Source organism: Lycium ferocissimum, chromosome 2 (genome assembly GCF_029784015.1).
Source record: "Lycium ferocissimum isolate CSIRO_LF1 chromosome 2, AGI_CSIRO_Lferr_CH_V1, whole genome shotgun sequence".
Lineage (NCBI taxonomy): Eukaryota > Viridiplantae > Streptophyta > Magnoliopsida > Solanales > Solanaceae > Lycium > Lycium ferocissimum.
This window is the reverse complement of record NC_081343.1, coordinates 30,108,002-30,129,167: the sequence shown is the minus strand read 5'-3', so window position 1 is coordinate 30,129,167 and position 21,166 is coordinate 30,108,002. Positions and strand designations below refer to the sequence as shown.

The 21,166-nt window shown below is 35.1% G+C and overlaps 2 protein-coding genes and 1 long non-coding RNA gene across 3 annotated transcripts; 1 reads left to right on the top strand and 2 right to left on the bottom strand.

Moving 5' to 3' along the window:
• Positions 1-702: 702 nt before the first annotated feature.
• Positions 703-2,330, top strand: LOC132034690 (uncharacterized). Its single transcript, XM_059425063.1, has 3 exons — positions 703-900; positions 1,016-1,422; positions 1,783-2,330. The coding sequence occupies exons 1-3, from the start codon at positions 816-818 to the stop codon at positions 2,185-2,187; spliced, it is 897 nt and encodes a 298-aa protein (XP_059281046.1). The 5' UTR covers positions 703-815; the 3' UTR covers positions 2,188-2,330.
• Positions 2,331-3,268: 938 nt separating this feature from the next.
• On the bottom strand, positions 3,269-6,432 carry LOC132047493 (RNA demethylase ALKBH9B-like). Its single transcript, XM_059438530.1, has 6 exons — positions 6,428-6,432; positions 5,504-6,377; positions 4,897-4,983; positions 4,348-4,658; positions 4,202-4,273; positions 3,269-4,109 (listed from the first exon to the last, which is right to left on the bottom strand). The coding sequence occupies exons 1-6, from the start codon at positions 6,430-6,432 to the stop codon at positions 3,851-3,853; spliced, it is 1,608 nt and encodes a 535-aa protein (XP_059294513.1). The 3' UTR covers positions 3,269-3,850.
• Positions 6,433-6,546: 114 nt separating this feature from the next.
• Positions 6,547-8,900, bottom strand: LOC132034685 (uncharacterized). The gene is made up of 2 exons (XR_009409151.1): positions 8,474-8,900; positions 6,547-6,668 (listed from the first exon to the last, which is right to left on the bottom strand). It is a non-coding gene; the product is annotated as an uncharacterized LOC132034685 (long non-coding RNA).
• Between the last annotated feature and the right edge of the window lie 12,266 nt (positions 8,901-21,166).

Sequence of the window (21,166 nt, the reverse complement as noted above, 5' to 3'; positions counted from 1 at the left end):
TAATCAACGTCAAATTGGTCACTATATTGATTGCATCTTCTATTAGAGTCTAGCCCTTCTTTCTTCAATTTATATCTTATAAAAAATTTTAATAGATCGAAAGTCTGTCAAGACACTATTCAACCCCACCTCCCTCTAGTGTTTAAGTGGTGTGCAAAAATAGCACAAGCATATAGAAAAAATATAGGTTTGAGTAGCAGTAGTAGAAGTTTTGTTTTAGAAGCTGAAAAAAATAGTCTTCCTATGTAAGCATTTTTAGAACTTTAGCCAAACACAAATTACTGCTCTGATATTGAAAAAGTATTTTTCAAATTGATTAGCCAAATATCTATTGTTCCCTAATGATAACCTTGTGCATTCATTCCTAAGATTCAACTTCACTGTGTACCGCTCAGGTGTAGGATTTTAATCTCAGTAAATGCCCTTTCTTCATCGAAAATTAACAAAAATTTATGTCGAAGCAGCATGTATATGTTACATGAATTTCTTTAGAGGCAAGTATTTGGGTCAAAGGCTGAAAGCAGGCAAATAAATGGGACCAGTAATGACTTAACTGCATCTTGCAAAAGCCCACATAGAAACATGGGCCTAAAGAGGCTTGTAGACGCTGTAGCAGGCTAATCTCAACGGCTAGTTTCTGTAGCATTGCTCTAACGGTCGCATTATTTGCCCCTTTTCTCCTATAAAAATATTATTATCTTCACCTCATTTACAATACCTTTCTAATACTCAATACAACCAGCAATAAGGAAAGCCAACTTTCGGCCACCCAGAATCAATAATCTGCTATTTTCTTGATCAAAACAATTGCATTAATGGAGACTCCAACATCAACAAGAAGAGTAACAAGATCACAAATCCTTGCTGCTTCTAACAGTACTAACAACACTTCTATGTCAAGTGAGTTCATCTAATTTTCTTGTATAACAAAGTTTCTTGAACTTTCTGTCTCTTCCAATATTAATATCTTTTTTTTTTTTTTAATTATTATTATTTCTTTCCTTCTCTTGTTCAGAGATAAATAAAGAAACTGAAAAGAAAGAAGTGACCGTGAAATCAGCTCTCCTTGATATAACAAATGGCTCACCTATTGTTGGGCTAGCCACTGGAATTTTGGAGACCCCATCATCTGCAGTGTCCAGGAGTACTCAAAGGAAAAAATGTTGTACTCCAGGATCAGGGGAAGCATTGTTGAGAGGTCAAGTGAAGAACTTGTTGCAAATGGTTGAAGAAGAAGCTGAAATCTCCAAAATCTCATTGGAAAAAAGGCCTAATTTCTTTCATGTCCGTGGCATTGTTAATTCTCCAATGAATCTTCTTGCTCCAACTCCTGCAAATACACCTCTCATGGATCTCTTTGCCAATGAGGTGCTGCCACCTGTCACGGCATCCCCTGTAGAAGACAAGTTTGTCATCTCTCAGGTATAAGAAATAGTGTTTACCTGATTTCGGTTCTGGCTTTGAAAAAGAACAACCGTCCTGGACTTTGAAACTTAACATTATCCTGAAATTTTACTTGTAATTTTAAAACTCCACGACAGTGCCTATTTTACCACTATCTATTGTTTTGATAACCAAAATAAATTTTTACCTACTATCTGTTACACTTTTTTAATGTAAAAAATTATAGCAAAAAATGACCCCTTGAACATTCACTCCCATTCTTTTGATGATAAAAGAGAGGAGTAAACAGAATGAAGGGTGATATTTTCTTCAGTTACCTTGATTTTTTGTTTGATATGAGTATTAAACATTTGAACTAATCTCTTATGTATATTGCAGATATTGAACAAGATGATGTTTGAGGGGAAGAAGCAAGAGAGTGTTGAATCTGAGACTAGTAGTAATATTACAAGGTCTCTATTGCTGGATTTTTCTGACAAGTCAGAATCATCAGTTTGTTCCTCTATTTTCACATACCAAGCAAAAGAAGAAGAATGTGATGACAAGTATGAAGAAATTGATGAAGATGGAGGAGTAGCAGTTGATGAACTATGTGAAGCAATTAGCAATATCAATGTTAATGGCGGAGGACAGAAATTTGCTGGCAAGCGCACCAAGTTTGTGTACAATAGTGATGATGAATTTGAAGGAGTGGAGGAGTTTTCAGCTTCACCAGGTGTGTTGCAATTGAAGGGATTGCCTACTCCTAAAGGAAAGCACTTGCGTTTCCCTGAAGAAAACTGAATGACATTGTTTACTTTTTGCTGTTATGGTTTCTGTGAAAACACCAAGAGCTAAGGTGTTCCATTATTACATTGATTCTGTAAGTTTTGGTTCATATTTCATTTGGACCATTGAAATAATTCAAATATGATATCTTTCCAGAATATCTCTCTCAAATTCCATATTTGTATCTTCCTGAAACTGCGTTTGGAAAAGAAAGGAAACTGCTTCATGAAAACTCTACTAAACTGAAGTGTGTTAAGAAGACCATAAAATGTTCCTTTTGTGACAAATATGCTTTGCAGGAAGTTTGCCAAACGTGTGCTTAAAACAAAGTGTGTAAGTTGTTAGTGTTTTTCTTTAATAGATTTACAAAGTTAATATTTAAGCAAGTAACTTGGAGAAAGTTTTAAGATTCTCTATTGAGCTGAGCAAGTAAAATTCTGAAGTGTGTTAAGAAGACCATAAAATGTTCCTTTTGTGACAAATATGCTTTGCAGGAAGTTTGCCAAACGTGTGCTTAAAACAAAGTGTGTAAGTTGTTAGTGTTTTTCTTTAATAGATTTAAGCAAGTAACTTGGAGAAAGTTTTAAGATTCTCTATTGAGCTGAGCAAGTAAAATTCTGCCTTCATTCCTTATTAGACTCATACTTCATTAATCAGACGAGTAAAGAATGTTGCCTGAAACATTGTTTCATTTAAGAATGGACGACAACAGAAGAAGGAGATACAATAATTATTATGTCTGAGATGAAGAAAGTGAAAGTAGTTTTATGAGTTCAAGAGTTCCTTTGTTTCTATAAACTCCGACAATATTGGGTGATTTACAAGAATGCGCCATCTAGAGTTTGTTTGCCCCATGAACAAGCAGGGGTAAAAAATTTAAAGATCACCCATTTTCCGAGGTATAATGGGTGTAAGTAATATCTTGAACTTACTACTCCCAATTGGCAAATTCTTCCAGCTAAGGCATCTTTCATTTCCAATTTCATCTGTTCTCTCTTCACCATCTAATCATAAAAAAATGCATTAAAACAAAAAATCAATACTAGCCCAAAATGTATCAAAGGTAGACGTCTATCTCAAAGAACTGAAATATTAGTAGCCCAAAATCATCATTTGTTCATTTCATTAAGAGCCAATCCGTCTCCATTGTATGCGTATAACTGTCATTCCTGCTAGTAGAATTACATCATATGAATTGAACTGCTTCACCAATACACAATCAAGTTATCTAGATTGACCTTTTATTACCAAAGTTGCATTGTTGAAGTATGAATAAGACGAATCTCCAAGCAGCAAATTAACACGGAAACTCGAAGATCACACATCGAGCCTAAATCCGATTCATCCATCTCTAGATTAAAAAAACCATTCTTTGCAACCCACAACTTAATCTGACACCCCATTCAAATTTAACACATGGTTTGTAGTTGTTCTTGTGTAGGAATTCAACTCCAAGCGGATTAAGCTTCTTCTTCTTCTTTTTTTTTTTTTTTAACATAGGAATAAGCTTCTTTTTAGAAGACATCCGTACAATGAAGTGGAAAATAGGCAGCAAAAACTCGAGGAGAAAATATGAGAAGACACCAATACCAACAGCTGCCATAATTGCAGAGGATGATGGACCAACCCGCATAGTCATGGCATGCGTTTAATTATTATCTATATAAACCCTGACTCTTCACCTATCTACAGGTCCTTGTCGATTTCGATCCATGTACCATGGCATTCGATTCCTCTCAAGTGATATCTTTACTGTTTCCTTATTCTCTTCTCGTCTTCCCAACTGTTTTCTCGTAGAATGCCATGGTTCAGAGGATCTTGATTTATGATATCTATCTGCTTCATAGGATAGTGGCCGGAGATCTAGTAAATCCTCCTCAGGAACATATCCAATTGGTCTTCTAGATTTATCCATTCTCCTAAATGTAATTGATATTCTGTGCATTGTAAAAGGTTACTGAGATGTTGGCGTCTTAAGCGAATAGTTGACAGAAGATTAACCAACAAAGAAATTAAAGTCAGTATATACCTTTTAGTAGGAACAGCTAGCACACAGTGTTTAGCGACATCTGCTCCATTCCCATTCAAGACAAGTACAGACCTGGAGGAAAGTTATATCACAATTAATAGTCTTTGAAATCATGCAAAGACAAAGGTAAAACTCGGTAGACTTACCCCATTGGCAAGGGAATTGCAAATGCACCGGCAAATTCACCAGGACCTACAGTTTTCAAGTTTGATCCAAACAATATATTACACTCGCTGAGGAAAGAAACAGTACAAAATGGACGAACAAAATCATGACTGTCGATATGAGGTGGTATGCAATCCCCCTCTTCATATATATTTACAATACAGCTGTCTGGAACACAATCTGGAGGCAACACATGCCATTTTACAAGCCTTCTAATCATGTTCTTAAGAAGATCAGGCAATGGATCAACAGTTTCACTCTTGACAATCCCTGGGGGGTTGCCTTTCCTATCCTGCCATAAAAGAAAAAAAAAAAAAATCAATTATCGTCATACCTCTACATTCCCCTGTTTTAAGTGATTCACTCATATCTGTTACAGCCTTATTTAATAAGGTCAAAAATAGAGCGAAAAAGGTAAAGCATACAGGCCATAATTCTGAGCCTATCCACTTTTTTCCTTCCGTCTCCCCCTCCACTTGGAGCTGGGGGAGGGAGAGATTAGGATAATTTCAAGATTGTCGAAGACTTACTGTTGCATAGTTGTAACAACAACCAAATTGGATTGTCACACGTCCCTTGCCCTTCATCCATTTCTTTGGTGCTGTATAAGTTCGCTCGAAAAGAATCAAAACAGGCAGGTTAATGCATGCCAGTGCATGAGATTAATAACTGAAGTACAAAACGTATGGGTATGGAAACATAAGGAGGACAAAGTTGAACCTCATCAATCTGATTGAAGAAGAAACAAAGTACCCAAAAATCATTATGATAAATCATCAGAAGCGGAATTAAGATTCAGAAGTGAAATTTGAGGCGTAGACAGAGCATAAATCATTTGTGCAAAATTCACGAGCCTTAACAAAGTAACCACACAGTTCAAGTCTTCCTAAAATTTATGCCTCAAATTTTTATTTGATTTTATTTCCTATATTCATGCTCAACAACATTCTGGATTAGCTTATCTGGTATCTTTTCAATCAGGGAGCACTTCCTAAGGTTTAACAAGAAAAACTACTACGCCATTTTCATATCTACCTCAAATCGAAAAAAGCATGAGCAAGTTTTCTCTGGTTCATCATAAAGCACCTGAATGCGACCGTAAAAATGATTCGCAGAATTAATAAGGAAAAACTAACCTTTTAATTGTCCACACTTCCCCATCTCCTCAAGTTTCTCGACAAATTTAACTATCCTATTTTGCTCAGCCGTGCTGAAGACACCAGTATGTAGCTCCAAGCCGTCAAGTGCATTCACAATTTTCCCATTAACCCTCTCCAAACAAATGAAATCCTTTTTCCTCTTCACATTACAAAACCGGATGTGCTCTCTATGCTCCCTTGACAAGTCCATTATTGGCTTAGTCTCCTGTATAGAAGTTTCCTCTTTCTTCACACCATTCCAATTACTTAACTGGCTACTCGACTGACTAATCTCCTCAGCATCAAGGTCATCCTCCTGATCCATATCTGCCCATGACATTTTCATGCTCGGGCTTGCTGCAGGTCTGGATGAGCTGAATGTTTTACTTCTCGATGCCTCTTTAACAGGTCTTGATGAGTGATCGTCACCACCAACATAACTATCTGATTTGTTCCTGCGCGCCAATGCCTCATCAAAAGGCTCCTGCCGATTTGCCCCGTCTTCCCAACTACCCAATGAGTTTGTATCTGCAGTATCATTTAAGTCAGCACAATCTTTCCAACTGTCAAGTGAGCGATCTTCACCACCTACATAACTATCTGATTTGTTCCTCGGCGCAAATGCCTCATCAAAAGGCTCTTCCACATCTGCCTCATCTTTCCAACTTCCCAATGAGTTTGTATCTGTAGTATCATTTAACTCAGCACAATCTTTCCAACTCCCAAGTGAATTTTTGTCACAATTGTCAAGATTTCCATTACAGCCATTTGAATAAGGAAGTTCTGGAGTCAAAACTGTGAAATTCTCTTGTTGCTTCAATTGTTCTGCATCACCAACAGGTTCTGCAGTCGTACCAACGAACTCTCTGATTCTTTATCATAATCCACAACATAACAATGAAAAGATAATTCGCTATACCACATCATTATCCACCTAAGAAACTTCTAGCTTTCACAATATATCAACACATTATTCACTATGTTGAGCCAACATGCTGATTCATATGACGTCCCACATGGACATCCGAATTGGTTGGTAAAGGGTGTTGGTCTCCACATATTGTGTTGAGTTCTTCAATTAGATGTGCAAGTTCTTTCATATAGTATCATAGCCAACATTAGTTACTCATGCTTCCACACCCAGTCCCCACTAAAGTCCTGAACTGAAACAGGGTTATACATGCAAGAAAGCATTATATTATATCATGTCTCACGGAGGTATATAAAGACATTACGATGAATTTATAAAGACATTGAACTACTTCACCCATTGACTAGAACACTCTAGGGCTACAAAGATACTTACTAAATCATTACCACTACATAAATCTTGGTTGAATCTTTAGGCATAAATCTAGGTTGAATCTTTAGGGTGTGTCTAGTATGGAAAATGTTTTCCAATTTTCCCATGTTTGGTCGGTCAAAATATTTTGAAAAACATTTTCTCCAGAAAAAAAAGTTCCTCAAAAATGAGGAAAATGAATTCCCTAATGAAAGTAGGGAAAGCAAGTTATAAGTGATTTGCAAGTTTGTCTCCTCCCCGCCCACCCAATGCCCTACCCCTTGACCATGCCACCCCATCCCACCCCGTAGTGTTTTGCTAGATTACTTATAAATGCTCTTAGTATAATAGGAGTATTTGTTTTTGCTAACTTACCAAAAGTAAGAACCTCATTGGTTTTCCAAGAGAACATTTTCCTTCATACAAAACACACCCTTACCCTCTGTTTGGATGGTTGTTTCCTGTGGTTCATTAATGTACAGTATGGTATGGTACAATATGGTGTTGTATTGTATTGTACTGTATTAATTAACACAATGTTTGAATAGACTGTATCGTTTGTTGTGGTTTAATAACATTTGTATTGTTTGGTTTGACTGTATGGTCCTGCATAATAACTTATAAGTTTACTAAAATACACTTAACTCTTAATTAGAAATTAATTTATATATATTAATAAAACTCAGGTAAAGAATAAAATAGGAATTTTAAGAAATAATTAGGTAGTGGGTGGGGGTGGTGGAGGGGTAGGTGGTGTGAGGTGGGTGGTTGTGGGATGAGGGTGGGGGTAGTGGCTGGTAGGGTGGGGGTGGGGTTGGGTGGTGGTGAGAGGTAGTGGGTGGTGGAGAGGTGGGTGGTTGTGGGATGAGGGTGGGGGTGAGTTGTTGTGGGGTGGGGTTGGGCAGTGGTGAGGGGTAGTGGGTGGTGGTTGGGGTGGTGGAGATGGGTGGCAGAGGAGTGGGGTAGTAGGGGGTGGGGTGGGTGGTGGGGTGGGGGTGAGTGGCGGGGGTGGGGTGGGGTGAGAGGTAGGGTGGGGGTGAGTGGTTGGGTGGGGTGGATGGTGGAGGGTGGGGTATAATGGAGAAATAAAATACGTAACCACTTAAAAACTACCAAATTGGTGGTTACAAAAATTGGGACTTTTCATGGTTATATAATCGTGGAATGAACGCGGGTTACAACACCATACCACATAATTTTAAGAACAATGGAAACAAACATGGTTTCATAAAAACCATACATTAATGAAACACGGGAAATCACCATCCAAACAGGGGGTTAGTCATCGAATAACCGAGCGTGTCTAATCCCAACTACAACATTCATTATAAGCTTATCCGCTCCTAACCTTGGTAGACAGGATTACCCGACATCCGAGCTTGTGGGTGGTAACAGGCCCAACTTAGCATTAAAAAAAAAAAAAAAAAAAAAAAAAAAAAAAGAATGAAATTTAAAAAACAGAAAATCGTAATAGGGTCTCAAAATTCTTGTTTTTACTTTCTCCAAACACTCGAATTCTTTCTGCACAAAAAAAGAGGAAAACCCAAAAGCTAGAGACTTTACACTTGTGTGTATTGAGGTAAAGCACAAAAAGCTGTGAAACTAATGCATATTGTGTCTATCAGTTAACGAGGTACGTACATTACCCAATTGCTTACAAATTGAAAAGATAGAAAGAGAAAATACCACGGCCGAGTGTACGGATACGATGGAAAGCGTATGGGTACAGCTGTGGCAAAGGTCACGGGACAGAAAGGGCAGCCAATTAGTTAGAAACTCAGCTGCGATTTGGAGTTCCTCGGCGTTGTAGTCGAGGAGAAAAGGGCCTTTTTTGCTGCTTCCTTGGTGGTCCAGCATGGCCGCGAGTTGACTCAGGGAACCGAATGTGCGAGTCAGATGTATTATAGTAATGGGAATCTTTTATTTAATGTTTTCAGCTTTACTAAAATATTACTACGACGTATATTTACTAGAAAGAGGGTTTTGGGAGTGTTATTTACAAGAACTAGAAAGGGGTGTATTTGTCATTTCATATCTATTATATAGAAGCCCCGTAAGGGGACGAACACAGCAGCCCATGGTTGTACCATGGGCTTTAAAAATTGTACCCGCATTAAATTCTTGTACCATGAGCTATATAATTTGTACACTTTATCCAACTATTTTTATATCCAGTATACGTCATAGCATTTACTTAATATTATTCCCTTCTCATGTGTAGGCGTATGCACTTTAAATTTAATTCTCCGACATATTTATTTTCTTCGTGCACTTTTACTTATTCACTTTTGACTTTTCGTGTTATAACTGAATATTTATTCTCTTCTCATCTATAGACATATGCAGTTCAATTTTAATTCTTCTACACAAATTTAGTTCCCTTCCCGCACTTTTACATGTTCACTTTTGGCTTTTTACATTCTTATAGAAAATGTACCAAAAGCTATATGACTTGTACACTTTATTCAATTATTTTTATATCCCACGTAAACATATGTCATAATACTTAATATTTATTCTCTTCTCATGTATAGACATATGCAATTCAATTTTAATTCTCCTACGTTCACTTTTGGCTTTTACATTTCTATTATATATAAGCGGCTTGGGGGACGAACACGGCTCCCCAAGCTTGTACCAATAGCTTCACGAATTGTACCCACATTAAATTCTTGTACCATGAGCTATATAATTTGTACACTTTATTCAACTATTTTTATATCCCATGTAGACATGTGTCATAATACTTAATATTTCTTCCCTTCTCATGTATAGACGTATGAAATTTAATTCTTCGACACATTTATTTCCTCCGTGCACTTTTACTTGTTCACTTTTGACTTTTCGTGTTCTAACTGAATATTTATTCTCTCTCGTATGTATAGACATATAGTTCAATTTTAATTCTCCTACACAAATTTATTTCCTCCATGCACTTTAATTTGTTCACTTTTGACTTTTCACATTCTTTGAGAAGTAATAAATCTCACATGGATATATGCCACAGTGCTGAATATTTATTCTCTTCTCATGTACACATGTGTGCACTTCTATTTTAATTCTCCGACACATATTTATATCCTCCGTGCACTTTTACTTGTTCATTTTGACCTTTTACGTTATTTAAGAATTAATAAATGAAGTACTCCTTCCATTCCATATTACTTTTAAATACATTACTATATCCGATTTTCACGTTCTTTAAGAATTAATAAATAAAATACTTCTTCCGTCCCATGTTACTTGGCCACATTACTATACTTCGACTTTTCACGTTCTTTAAAAATTAATAAAAATGAAATTCTTCGTCCACATTACTTGGCCACATTACTAAAAATATATGTCTATTTTTCTATTCTATATTTATCTTCTTTTCTATTTCTATTATCCCCGTTTTTCTTCTTTGTCAACACTTTAAATGTGAAGAGAGGACGAACAATAACAATGCAAATTTGTACCAAAAGTTATTTTAATGCTCCTACACATAACTTGTTCACTTTTGACTTTTCACGTTCTTTGAAAATTAATAAATAAAGTATATATTTTATCATAATATCCATATTTATTGGTATATAGTCTCAATAGCCTCAGAAAATGATTTGAAAATGAATAATTAATGTTAGGGGTAAAATAAGAAGAAGATTTTTTTTTTCCGTGATTTTTTTCCTTGATATGTTAACGTCGACAAGTAAAAATAAAGGAAGGGAGTGACATTTATCCCCGTTTTCCTTCATTGTCAATACTTTACTTATTTACTCTCCTTTGTAGTCTCTGATTATTATTTCTTTACATTTATAAAATGTATTACTTTATATTTTCATTTCAAAATTAAAATTTGGTGATTAATGATATAACATATATCTTTCTAATTTTGATTTCTTTGTAAAAATTAATATTAATTTAATAAAATATTTTAATCCAATACATACAACAAAATGGTTCTTATGTTTGGATCCGAACGCTACTTAATTGAAATGGATATCAACTGTTCAGTATACATATAAAATATTGAAGAATTTAAAAGAAAAATTTAGAACCAAAATATTTATTTTCCCTCATATTCTTACTAATTTTCTTTTACATCAATGAACAACTTTCATTGTCATGATAATGATAAAAAGGTCCGACTATTTCCATCTCAAAGACTTTTAATTACAACTAAAGTGATAGTACATAAAATACATTTTGTATATATAATAACAATTAGAATGTTTTTAAAAGTTATTTTCAAAATACAAACCTTAAAGACTGGCTAATTAAAGCGAATAGACATGTTCGCCCCGTGCATCGCACGGGCATGTGTTGCTAGTATTTACTAGAAAGAGGGTTTTGGGAGTGTTATTTAAAAGAACTAGAAAGGGGTGTATTTGTCATTTCATATCGGGCAAATCGAGGAGGCGTGTGAGCTTTTCCGAGCAGGGGCGCTAGCCAATGAGTGTTTTATAAGGAATTTCCATTTAAAATTTGAAAGAATTGTTATAAAATAATAAAATTAAAATGCAAGAGAACATATAAGAAAGGGACTTGAAGATTGATATTACTTCTTTCACTTCTGTGTATCTTCCATAGGACATGAGTGGTCCTATTTATAGGAAAACTAATTCAGTAATACATTTGGTGATCACCAACTAAAAGATAACTAACATTTGGTGATCACAAACTAAAAGATAACTTACTTTGATGATCACTAACTAAAAGATAACTTACTTTCGTGATCACCAAAGTACTTGAATGATACATGGACATTCATTATTAAATATTATTTACAACACTCCCCCTTGAATGTCCATTAATAGATAATGTGCCTCATTAAAACTTTACTAGAAAAAAGCTCAGAGAAAAAAGTCCCAGTGAAGGAAAAGAGTACACATATCTGGGCAGAATACACTTTGATAGTCGCCTCATTAAAAATCTTTACCAGAAAAACCCAATTGGGACAAAAACCTTGGTTAAGGGAAAAAGAGTGCAGCGCGTATTTTACTCCCCCTGATCAAAACTTCACTTGCTGCCTCGGAGACGACGCATTCCAATTTTGTATCTCAAATTCTCAAATGTTGAGGTTGGAATGTTTCAATGGACAGATTCGCCATATTATCAATCGAGCGAATTTATTGAATATTTATTTCACATTCTGTTGAAGATTGTGTCTGAAAAAGAAATCTAACAAAATGATTTATCCTGTCTCCTTTGATATATCCTTATTTCGAGTGAGCTATGCAAGCTTCGTATAATATTATTGGAATCTTCATCTCCAAATAAATATCGCATGATTGCCGAATGTGCTGAGGCATTGATCTCAGCCAGATACATTCCTCACACGCTCACATAATTTGTTTGAGATCTAACTTTATAGAGATCGAATGAATGTCCTGCATTTCATAACCAACAAATCTTGATAATATTGGTTAGAATCAATAAATTCATATCATTATTTGATTCATCCGATGTCTCCACAAATAAAAGTGAAATTTTTCGTATCTTTCCTGCATATCAATAAAAACATTATCTCATGGATAGTAATAGCAGGATACGTCAGTGCATCAATTGCACTAAGACATGGTACTTTCTAACCATTTTCGTGAGATCCAAAATTAATCTTTCTTTATGTTAAGCGATCTTACAGCCATTGGGGTACTCAATGGAATTGCTTTAAGGCCTTTTCAATCCTTTAAGAATTTTCATATAAACTTCACTGTCTAGCTAGACATGAAAATATTTCAGTATACGCATTCAAGTTTTTCATGTACTGCCAGACTATATGAAACCTCATTACATCCACCACAGGAGAACACATCTCCGTACAATAATGTCAGGACTTTTGCGAAAACCTTTATACCACAAGGCACGAGCCATATTTTATATCTTACGGATTAATAATTCATTTCACTTTTCGCTCAAAATTTTCTTTACACCCCACTAACATTATATCTTCAAATGTTTGGACTATATATCCAAAATATTTCATATTTATCACGTGAAATCAAATATACTTGAATTGCGTATTTTCATTTGGCCAATCATCTATCTGTCCACATTTCTTGAAAGATTTGAATTTAAGATCCTCGTTACCATTTATAATGTTGAGCGCTACATTATATCAAAGATGCCGTCGACGGTCATTTGATATCGGTTCCCATGCGACATAACTTATTGAGATCTCTTCATTTTTCATCATTTTCAGGTACCTGAACCTTTCCCAAAGTTTCATGAAGTGTTATGTCGTGGTGCTCTTTTAAAGCACTTACCTCATTATTATGGCCATCTTGATCATTTGCTCCTCTCCTTCTTCAAGGAGATTTACCTTTGGAACCGATTAGTCTATCACGCTTCAGGCGTGCCATAGACTCTATCCTTCAAGGATTTTAATTCTAGTAGGAGCATTTGGTACCGAATATGATTTTCACTTTGATCAAATGCGCCGGCGCTAGCTTGAATTATATTTTAATCGAGGATCATACTAGTGATAATTCATTATATATATAATTTATTTTTCCAGCTGCTTATCATCTCTCCTCCTAATGTTAGGAAATCTAACATTTACCCCCAACCTTACTTGGGGACCCATCTTTATGCGTCATGGTGGAGCAATTGAATCATATACCACACATTCACATTTTTATATGGGAATTATTTGGTTCCTGACCTTGAACCAATTGTAATAGGGGAACCTTGTTGGCTTGATGCATACAAGCTGCTACATATTAAATAATACATATCATATCAAAACTTTGTTTGGGAGATTTGTTCTCATAACCAATTGTTTAGCAATTAATTGGAGGCATGCAATTTCTGCTAAACTAACTTGGATGTAAACCAGCATTATCAATATAATTTCATAGTTTGGAACCATGCTCTTAATTTAACAATTTGAGCAAACAACCTTGCAATAACTAAACTGCAAGTTGATACCAAATGCACATGTGACCATAACATAGATACATCTATTAAAATCATATTATAGCGAACGGTCCACATGGCAGGTAAACGGGCCCATATTCACCTTTTTATTTTCCAGAATTATTGAGGGATTCAATGCCATCTTTAGCTGGTATAATGTTCAATTTATCACAAGAACAAGTAGCACAAGAGAATTCTTGAAGAAACTTTTATTTCTTCAATATATAATAATGTGAATTCTCAATTATTTTTGCATCACATTAGAACCGGAATGGCCAACCGGTCACACCAACTGATATTTATTTCAATAAACTTCTAGTTTACCATTGCATGTGATTCCATCATCATGCTCATATTTTTGTAGTACAAAGAGAAGGGAAGCAGGGTAACATTTCACATTTATATTTTTGACCCGTTATATGACTGTAGTAATATAAAGATATTAAATATTTCCATCATTTATAGTCTCAATATGAATGGACACTTTGGCGAATACCTTTGAAACTCAATAAGTTTCTTTGAGACTTACTACAGTATAATGCTTTCTTGATAATCAATTTAATTCCTCCAAAGTTGTAATAAACTGGCTCTTCCACAGCTCCCAATTAATTGTGTACTACCACATATTTCATAACACCATCCATATGGTGAACATATCCTTTAAAGGAGAAAATTATATCATTTCAGTCATGATCAAAATTATTATAGGCAAGATCTATTTCTTGCTTTAACCTTTTCCCTGTAATAATCATAATCGACAAGATGATCAATGACTATTCCACATTAACGATTTCTCTCAAACCTCCCCTAGAGGTGAATTGTGGTATTAACATATACATACATAAGCACATATTTATTCACATCTTTTATCATATCTTGCCATATTCACTTTCAAGAATCGGCCAGCATTCACGATGCTTATCATACATCACATTCTCTTCAGGGAACGAACTATAATCATTTGTATGTGCTTCATAAATTTTCATTATAAGCCTATTGTCATGCCTGAGAATTTATCATATTTATATGACCCACCTCAACATCGCTTTGAAGGTCAAGTGCGCCTCCACTTTGTATTCCTTTCTTTTGATGGAGGATTTATAAAATCTATTAAATTAGGTCGCACAACAACCGTATGCTCAATGACCTTTCATATCACATTGATGGCAAAAATTACCTTTTAAAGGACCATTTTGAGAACCCATAATGTTCTTCCCTTTTATAATTATCATAATGATGACTATTATTATTTTGTCCTTTATCACGCCCACGTTCATTCATGTAGCTACAACAAATATTTTGTCATCTTTTACACTTATCATATACTGCTACCACAATCACTTCGGGAAATGGAGCAAAGTCAGTGGGATGGGCTTCACAATTTTTTTTCAAGAGCATATTAATTTGCTCAGTCAACATCATATCATCAATATCGTGCATTAGGACTTAAACCCAAAGTCTTATTCATATAAAGGTGCTTTTAAGCCATAATGCGATGGGACTTGAGCCCAACCTTTTATATTATCATCATAGTGCACAGGGACTCAAACCCGATGTCTTATTCATATAAAGGTGTTTTTAAGCCATAATGCAATGGGACTTGAGCCCAACTTTTTATATTATCATCATAGTGCACCGAGACTCACTCTCGAGTCTTTTAAAATAATACCACTTTATAATTTTACGCATAACAATAAATACGTTTTACCAAGACATGAAATATACCAATTCATGTGGTCGAACATTTCTTGTAACCTGTATTACAGTTCAAAGTGGACCATAAAATCATGTCATAATATCTCTCGAAGTTTTCATATTGCTCTTCGGGAGCAATTTTGTGACATGATATAAATAATATTTCTCATATACATATCTTCAATTGTAGCCACAAATGTAACTTATGAAAATATTACCACTTGGTGGTTATGTATAAATGAATTTAATCATAACGATATTTAAGAGATATTATCACTTTTGGTGATCAAGTATTTCTTGTAAACTTTCATTCTTAGCCATTGGGATTACGAAATTAATATCATAATTCCTTTTAACAATATTGTTCTTCGAATAAAATTTGAGGCATAAATGATCCAACCAATTAGGTTCCCATGGACCCGATAAATCTAACGACTTGTGATAGCCGAGATATACTCCTTGTGAGGCCATCCTTATCATGTGAAAGCATGAGTTAAATAACTTAAAATATTGCATACCCGAATTACCTTTAGAGGTGATGAATTCTGCAGATGCTCGAAGGCAAATGTCATTCGCAAACAATTTTAAGATATTTTCATTGCATAACAAGTAAGAACCTCTTTCTAAATCTCATAATAGAAAAAAGGGTAATACTCCACAATCAAAATTCTTGTATTAGTGAAATAATCAATTTGGTTATCATGTTTACAGTAACTTCGTCTAACATCAATATGCATATTAGCGAATTAAAGCTATGCAGTGATCAAAGGACCTATATTTTATGTCGAGTAGTGCATAGTGTATATATATATATATATATATATATATATATATATATATATATATCATGGTGAAGCAATATGGTTTCTACCTTATATATATATATATATATATATATAAAAAAGAAATAGCATGAATAAGAATCTGAGAAAAGAAATTTTGATCTCGTACTTACTTTATCAACAAACCTCGAATAAAAGCATGATACTTACGGAAATTGCTTTAATCTTTTCAAAATCTTTGTCCAAGATGGCGAGTCTCGTCCGATAACGTGTTATAAAATAATAGAATTAAAATGCAAGAGAACATATAAGAAAGGGACTTAAAGATTGATATTTCGTTCACTTCTGTGTATCTTCCAACATTAACTCCTACCCACCAACCTTTCTTCTTCTTCAACCCCCCCGGGCCACACACCAGTCCATTTGAAGGGCAGTTCGTGCAATTGCTTCATTGTTTTTAAACGATGAAGAAAAGTACCCTCAACCCAACTGGGCAGTTCGTGCAACTTCATTGCTTCGGTGGTGGGGAAGGTCAAGGCACGAAGCCAGCTGGCGGTGGTTATGGAGGTGGCCGGAGGTGGCGGGGGGCGGGGAGTTCGGTTGGGGTGATTTAAGTGGGAAGGGGAAAGAGGAGCGGAGGTGGTGATTGGTGGTGGTAGAGGTGGCCGGGGCGGGGCGGGGGCGCGGGGCGGGGGGGAGGGGGGATTCGGTTGCCTAATTTCGGGGGGTGGGGGAAGAGGAGTGGGTGGGGGTGCATTTTTATTTTATTTTTTAATTATATATTATTTTTATTTTATTTTTTAATTGTATAATAATATATATATATATATATATATATATATATATATATCGAGCCGGACCAACCTTTTTGTGTTTTTCACTCTCTTATTTTTTTTTTTGCCACTTCATCATATGGGGTTGTATTTAATTAAGATGAAAGTTGTTAGGGGGGGAGGGGGGGGGGTATATAAATACAATTTAAGTTTAGTTACTAAAGTGAGTTTTCGTGCCAAGTTCAGGGGTGAAATGATGTCTTATATATATATATATATAAAACACCTGTCAAGCCTCTATGGGCATCCCATCGGATCATATCGGCCTATGTGGGCATCATCATCATCATGTGACCAACTGATCAGGTAGTAATGCGTATATAACACCGTCACCTTCCTCATACCCTATATATATAATACATAATATATGCGTATATAACGCCCGAGGGGTCATAGGTCTGTACATATATATATATATGAAATGTCTATGCAAGAATATGATAAGAGTACATCCTGGATCTGTCGGAGTGACATAACGTTGTTACACCTCTGAACATCGTTATGAGATAGCATTTTCATCAATAAGTGACTCTATGGTTCATACTGAATCTGAAGAAGGACTTATTAAAAACAATATTCTAGAACATGAAACAACATGGAGCATTCCTAGCTAGTAAGAATAAGATCATTATGGAGTAACGTTACGTTTACGTTCCATTCGTAAGGATCATGCCAAAAGAAGGAAAGTTAGCCTTAACATACCTCAAGTCGTCCAAGCAATCCAACAACGAGCTTTTCACCACTAGAGCGCCAATCCTATAATAAAGGAATACATATACAATTTAGATGGCGCTAGTATATCACGTATATCAAAAGATAACTCGATTCTAAAGTGAAACGGGCGGCATTTCCCCTCACTCTTCAACATCCATAACATATTGGGCAACCAACCACAACAACAAGAAGCTCATATAAGTCCCTTATACTCACTTCACAAGTATAACAAGGTACACATCAAACAATCCAATATGCATTTCGTAGACGACACTTCATACACTTTTTGTTTACGTATCCATCTAGGAAAACCATAACAAGAAAATACAATTCAATTACAAGGAAATCATTCCAGTAACACCACACCAACATGATAAAAATTAGTCCACAACTCAACTAATAGTTCATAGCAAGTTTGAGCTTTTCCTTTCATGATATCCATCTTTAACTAGTAGGTTAAGGCTTAATAACCTAATAACATGAAGATATAAATGAAATATTACCTCCAAAGCTTAAGAACAACTCAAATCCAAGGTTACTTCACCCTTAAGTTCCTTCCAAAACTGCCACAAGAAGCAATACTAGAATCCGAGGCACAATCCGAGGCTTCCGTCATTTAAAACTCACTTTTGATCTTTGATTTATGGGTTTACTTAGGAAATGTTTGAGAGGGGTTTTAGAGGTCTCTAGGGTCTGTTATTGAAGAGAAATGAAGGAGAAATGAGCTTGGACCTATTTAAACATTTAAAAACATTTCCACCGCCTCAATTGTACGCCCTCCATCTATGGGCGTACTTCCATGTACGTCTCGTATTTGGATCACGTACTTGGACCCTAAAAAATGCAACATTCTGCCAACTTTTGGAAAATAAGGTATTGGCCGTACATGATCCCGTACTTCTCAGATTTGTGATCTGTCAATTGCATTGGAAATAAGACTCTCTAAACTTGAATTTACATAGGTTATGCATTCCATAGCTCCTCATATGCTAGAAGATATACCTCCCTAAATTTGGACCAAAATCCTGTCCAGAATTCTGCTAAGTTTTTGACGATTTTCCACGAACTTAACTCCTTCAATTCACTTGACCCCGAAACCTTTAATTACTTACTTAATACTTATTAAAGGTGTTCCTTAACCTTATAGGAGTTCCATGGCTTCTCTGGCTTACGTTATTTTACTTACGACACCAATGACACAAATATTTACGAGGTGTAATATCCTGTCCCAACAGTCTACTTACATAGTGCTTCTAACATAGTAGGAGCAAATGTAGTACCAGTAGTACGAATATTTACAGCAAGAGCAAAAGAGTTGCTAATTAAATGGAGACAAGTTAACTGAATGTCAAAACAAGTCCCTAAGTCGTAAAAAATACATTTTCGTCCAACGTTTTAAAAATAATAATAAAATAAAATAATAACTTTCTAAGCTTCCAATCCAGCCCCCAAGTGTTAAAAACTACATTTTCGTCCATCGTTTTAAAACTAAAACTAAAATAAAATAAAATAATAACTACTCCAAGCTTCCAAACCAACCCCCAAGTTTTAAAAAATACATTTTGATCCAAAGTAAGAAATAATAAAATAAACCAAAATAAAAATCTAAAAATATATCTTTTACGTTATAAAAAAGAAATATAAAATTATATTCTCTCTCTCAATTCATTCCCCCATTTGTTTTCTTCCTACATCTGAAATATACTCCATTGACAACCATTGTTGGAGCTTGAGCATCAAGCTTAAAAAAATGAGTTTTCGAAAGAGTGAATCATTTCAAGTGGGTGTTATTGTATTTTGTTGGGGATATTTTCATGAGTTTAAATCTCAAATTTTAGAGAGTTTTGAGAAGATTTAAGGTGATTTTGGATTAAATTTCACATTCGAGCTTGAGGATAACTATTGTTGAAGCTTGAGCTTCAAACTTGAAAAATGGGTTTTATGAAGGAGTGATTTATTTCAAGTGCGTGCGATTGGGTTTTGTTGGGGATATTTTGAGGAGTCTAAATCTCAAATTTAAGCGAGTTTGGAGAAGATTGAAGGTGGTTTTGCATAAAATTTCAGATTTGAGCTTGAGGTAAATGATGAACATTTCAGATTTGAGGTTGAGGTTGAAGATGAACACTTTGGATTTATGACTAGTATTATAGAAGAGAGAACATCTATGCATAGACCATTAAACTATTATTAGCAAAAGGCATGCTTTAAAAGCAAAACAGAAATACATTCATTGCTGATTTTGCCTTCTTGAATATCTTGTACAGCATAGTCTGGCTCATGTCTTTACCACAACGAGGAAATTACCCACAAATCCTAGCAATACCGTTTGGCCTTCCCGAGAATTGGGGATTGGTCGTAGTTGAAACTAGTTAGTGAGGTGCTTTGGGACGGGAGAATGGGGGGTCCTTAAAAGAGTTATGTCACCACACTTGCATACTCTACCTTATTATAAGCCAACTAAATATTATTAGAATCTACAACCTAACACTTGAATAAGAAGTGAACTAATTTTAAATTTCAAAACTTATATTTGTAACTAAACAATATGTTATCACCATGAAATTAGTGAAACAACACTATAATAATCTAAAATAATGATATTTAATGAGTAATGTTAATAATGCGTTGAAGAAAAAGTTACGATGATCATAGCTATATGTAACAACTTGGAATTGGTGACATAACTATACGTGAACACCACACATTTTTCTTAGCCATGTTGCAAACGGTTACTATACTATATATGATCTAATATTGAAAGTGATGACATAACTACATGTGATCAATGAGAAATGTTCTTGTCTTTATTGCAATAGGTGAAATAAATATGCGACCAACTTGCAATGTTGAGATTAATAGCGAGCGACTTGTATTAGATCATCGATATTAGTGTTTATACCAATAATGACGTTATCATTTTGTTAAATATCATTTAAATGCCAATAACGATAAGTTTCAAGAATTAATTCATCAATTTTTAAGATAATTTCGTCTAAACCGTAGGTTACTTATAAAATTGTAGTCGCTTCTAATAATCATAGTCTCTTCGTAGTGGTTAAAATGTGAGTCTTTTCAGTTCTCAATGCATATTAACATGGCAAAAGAGTGAAGTACATAACATAAAAAACACAAAAAATACTAGCAGAAAAGAAGAAGAAAATAGAAACTACGGGGGTGTCACAACCCAATGTAGGATCGCGCGGGCGCCTACCTTTCCCTCCTCAGTAGGCTAACCCTCAATCAATAACACAGTAATCAAGTAAAGACAATTTGAATATTCCAATAACTAAGTACGACTAACAACGGAAATCAATTACCTAATAAACTCCAATATTGAAAGTATTTACAACCGTTAAATAAATAAAGACTCTTTTAAAGTTTCCACTACCTGGTCTAGACTAGTACAAGAGCGACTAAATGATACGGATTACAACGACACTATAAGACCCAACCTCCGT

Bases quoted from the DNA above. Each gene is read 5' to 3' on its own strand.
- LOC132047493 (XM_059438530.1), bottom strand. The intron at 4,984-5,503 runs GGTTAGTTTTTC...TTGATTCTTTTC, and splicing joins GGAAGTGTGGACAATTAAAA to GAGCGAACTTATACAGCACC. The intron at 4,274-4,347 runs GTAAGTCTACCG...ACTTTCCTCCAG, and splicing joins GCAATTCCCTTGCCAATGGG to GTCTGTACTTGTCTTGAATG.
- LOC132034690 (XM_059425063.1), top strand. From the start codon at position 816: ATGGAGACTCCAACATCAACAAGAAGAGTAACAAGATCACAAATCCTT. The intron at 901-1,015 runs GTGAGTTCATCT...TCTCTTGTTCAG, and splicing joins TAACAACACTTCTATGTCAA to AGATAAATAAAGAAACTGAA. The intron at 1,423-1,782 runs GTATAAGAAATA...TGTATATTGCAG, and splicing joins ACAAGTTTGTCATCTCTCAG to ATATTGAACAAGATGATGTT.